Here is a 3,258-nt window from a genome sequence, read left to right as displayed (position 1 = left end):
TAAAAGTCCTGCAGTTATATACTGACCCATATGAACACATCAATGAAACTACAAAATTTCAGGACTGTAGCTACATCATTTCTCAAGTTATGGAATTTCAAACATTGATGTTTACACACCTGGCCTTACAACTTTACATGTTTTACTATGGATGGATGGATGAACTATAGATAGACAGATAGATAGACAGATAGATAGATAGATAGACAGATAGATAGATAGATAGATAGATAGATAGATAGATAGATAGATAGATAGATAGATAGATAGATAGATAGATAGATAGATAGATAGATAGATAGATAGATAGATAGATAGATAGATAGATAGATACTTTATTAATCATGATATGTATGCACAGAAAACAATCTGACTAATGTGAGATGGTCAGGCAAGAACGTTCTTAAAAATTTGTTGAATTGAGGTGGAATGACCCGGTAGCAACCATTAGAGTTTTTAGACCTTTTTAGAAGGAAGAAGAACGGGGGAAGACCTGCAGCAAAAGGCCGTGAGCTGGAATGGAAGCCAGGCCGCTGTGTCGGGGACTATAGCCCGTTTCTGGGTCGCTATCTGGGCGACAGACTTTCTGTTCTACAATCTACTGTGGTTCTAGAGCGGGTTACTGACTGACCTGTGGCGTAGGACAGGTCGTATTGCCCTGAGAGCAGGGGGTATCCCAGGTGGTGGTGGGAGGGCATGATGCGCTGGGACGGCGAGGATCGCGGTCGGTCCACGTCTCGCTCCCGTTCCCGTTCGCGCTCCCGTTCCCGGTCTCGGTCTCCGGCAGCCCCTCGGTCCTGCTCCCTCTCCCTGTCGTGGGGCAGCTTGTCGCCTACAGTCGGGGATTTGCTCTTGTACTGGCTGGCGTGCTGATGCAGGATATCGAGGGCTTTGGAGTCCGTTGCTGTTTTGGTGACGGTGGGGCTAGCGCAAGATTTGTCGCTGACTTCCTCCCCTCCGGCTATTTTACTCCCGTATGGAGAGAAGGGGTAACCTCCGGGCAGATAGGAACCTAAGAGCGATGAGGAAACATTTCGATTTACATGGAATACAAACGAGATTATTATCCATTAATGCAAACATTAGTCATTCTTGAGGTGAACATGATTGATTTTAGATCAGAAATCAGTCCACTTGGACTCCTTTATCCAAGAACTAAACAGTAGTACCACTAGAATTTCTCCACATGGGATCATTTTAATCTTAAATTGTAAACACACAGACTGTAAATATTGCACTGTGGTTCACCATAAAGAAAAGCTGTTTGGATACACTAACTTGGCTATGTTATGTATGTTATCAATAGGCTGTTTCAGGGTGGGCTCAACCTTTATGGTGTTCCAACTTTAAGAACCGGCCGTGTAGAACTATACTTTCGGAGTCGTTTTCAGGGGAAAAAGTGGTCCTGAAAAACAGCTTACTGCTGATTAGTTAAATTTAGAGATGACCACATTAAGTAGCGATCTGTTCCCCTTTCAGACATCGCCACTAACAATTTAAGATCTGTCTTATAAGCTAGCACATCAAGTTTCCATTCTTTTATTTCCTGTGCACTCACAGAACCAGGTTTATGTCCAGTAATTCCTGTTTTTTGTTGTTTTGTCGCAATTGGAGTTAACATCAGGGTCTTGCTACATCAGTAGCAGCCATATAAAAACGCTAACATTTACCGAGAACTCACTCATTATCAATGTAGACTAAATTCTTAGGGTCATGTTTACCAGAATGACCAGATATTTGAAGATTAACACAAATTCAACCACTCCTACTTCTCTTTGTACAAGCATTCAAAGATCTTCACTATTACTGGTGTGTGAAAATAAAGAATGGAAGGACGCATGAAATTTCCCCAGAAAATACGATTTTCCACTTATAATCCAACTCTAAACCTTTGTTAGGGACTTTGGTTCCAACAAAATCAATCCTTGATTGGCTTGAACTATCTAACTTCCTTATAAATTACTTCCATGCTGCCCTCAAAACACCAAAGGAATACAGTTGCTTTGTGGAGCTTTTGAAAATTACATTCTCTAGAAAAAAACAAAATGTGCAGGAAACTATATCTGTTAAGACTATACAACTAAAGCTGCACTGATTCTTTAGAGCCAATGTCTTTACAAGCAAAAAGTAAGTCATGTGAACTGTTACCTTTCAGCTGTTCACAACTTAAAACGTAGTTTACGTCAGCAGTTTATGCACCGTTCTTCAATAATGATCATGTAAAGTGTTCGCCCAAAAAAAGCCACTGGTGATTTGGACTAATGATGAAACTCACCAGCCAGACACTGGATGATTTTACCTTGTCATCAGTTCAACATTTTTTACACTGCAAAATATATTTACTTATATTTGGAGTAAATGTAATGTCATACCTGGGTAATTCTGCATCATGACTGAAGGCATGCCCCTGTATCCAGGGTGGTTGGGGTCATAGCCTTGTCCATAGGGGTAACCATGCATGTAGGGCATGTAGCCTTGGTGCTGTGCTAGTGGTGATGAGAACTGCATGTGAGGATTAGAACGAGAGTCTTTGCTCAGAGCCCGATGGTCTTCAGAAGTGATTCTGGGATCACTGCCCTCTTTGCTGTCCTCCTTGGGCCCACTTTGACTGTCCTTGGGCCGAGGCCTGTCTTCCTTTAATTTACGGTCGCGTTCCCGCTCTCTGTCCCTTTCATCTTTCCATCGAGGTTGTTGTTGCTGGTGTTCATCTTCTGCTTGGGGCTTCTGGCTCTCGGGGTACTGCTGAGGGTGAGAAAGACGGCTCAGTCAGCAGAAACCAGCATTTAAATACTGAAATAACTAAAAAACATTCTCATTAACAGATTCATAAGCACTGAGAGAGTAGATGGGTATTTACCTGTCTGTACCACATGGCTTGCTCCATCCCTGCCTGGCTTCTGGACTCCAGTGCTTGCTTGGAGTCCTCCTTTCCATGGTGGCCCCCTTCAGTCAGCTTCATCTTTAGCCCCTCCGCTTGCTGGGACTTTGGGTCCTCCACCTTTATGCTTCCCATGGACTTGGAACAGGGCTCGGAGGGTGAGTCCCTGGATTTGCTTGGAGGTTGCGAGGTCTTTCCAAGGTCTGACTGACTCGGGGCTTTGGAGAGGCTTGGTGGCATTGGGCTCTTCTGCTTCCACTCCTCCTTCATGGAGGCTTCTCGCTCTTTCATGGCTACGTCTGACTTCTTCTCAGCAGCACGATGCTGTTCAGCCATCTGTCGCTGCCGCTCCTCGTACTGTTGCCGGTAGGCTGGGTTGG

At 44.0% G+C, this 3,258-nt stretch overlaps 1 protein-coding gene across 1 annotated transcript; it reads right to left on the bottom strand.

Moving 5' to 3' along the window:
* Positions 1-551: 551 nt before the first annotated feature.
* LOC129349319 (zinc finger protein 609-like) lies at positions 552-3,252 on the bottom strand. The gene is made up of 3 exons (XM_055012284.1): positions 2,858-3,252; positions 2,373-2,742; positions 552-1,012 (listed from the first exon to the last, which is right to left on the bottom strand). Exons 1-3 carry the CDS (start codon positions 3,212-3,214, stop codon positions 567-569), a joined length of 1,173 nt encoding a protein of 390 aa, XP_054868259.1. The 5' UTR covers positions 3,215-3,252; the 3' UTR covers positions 552-566.
* Between the last annotated feature and the right edge of the window lie 6 nt (positions 3,253-3,258).

The sequence above is a fragment of the Amphiprion ocellaris genome, chromosome 7 (assembly GCF_022539595.1).
Source record: "Amphiprion ocellaris isolate individual 3 ecotype Okinawa chromosome 7, ASM2253959v1, whole genome shotgun sequence".
Taxonomy (NCBI): domain Eukaryota; kingdom Metazoa; phylum Chordata; class Actinopteri; family Pomacentridae; genus Amphiprion; species Amphiprion ocellaris.
The sequence above is the reverse complement of the archived record's forward strand: the minus strand, read 5'-3'. Positions and strand labels throughout refer to the sequence as shown.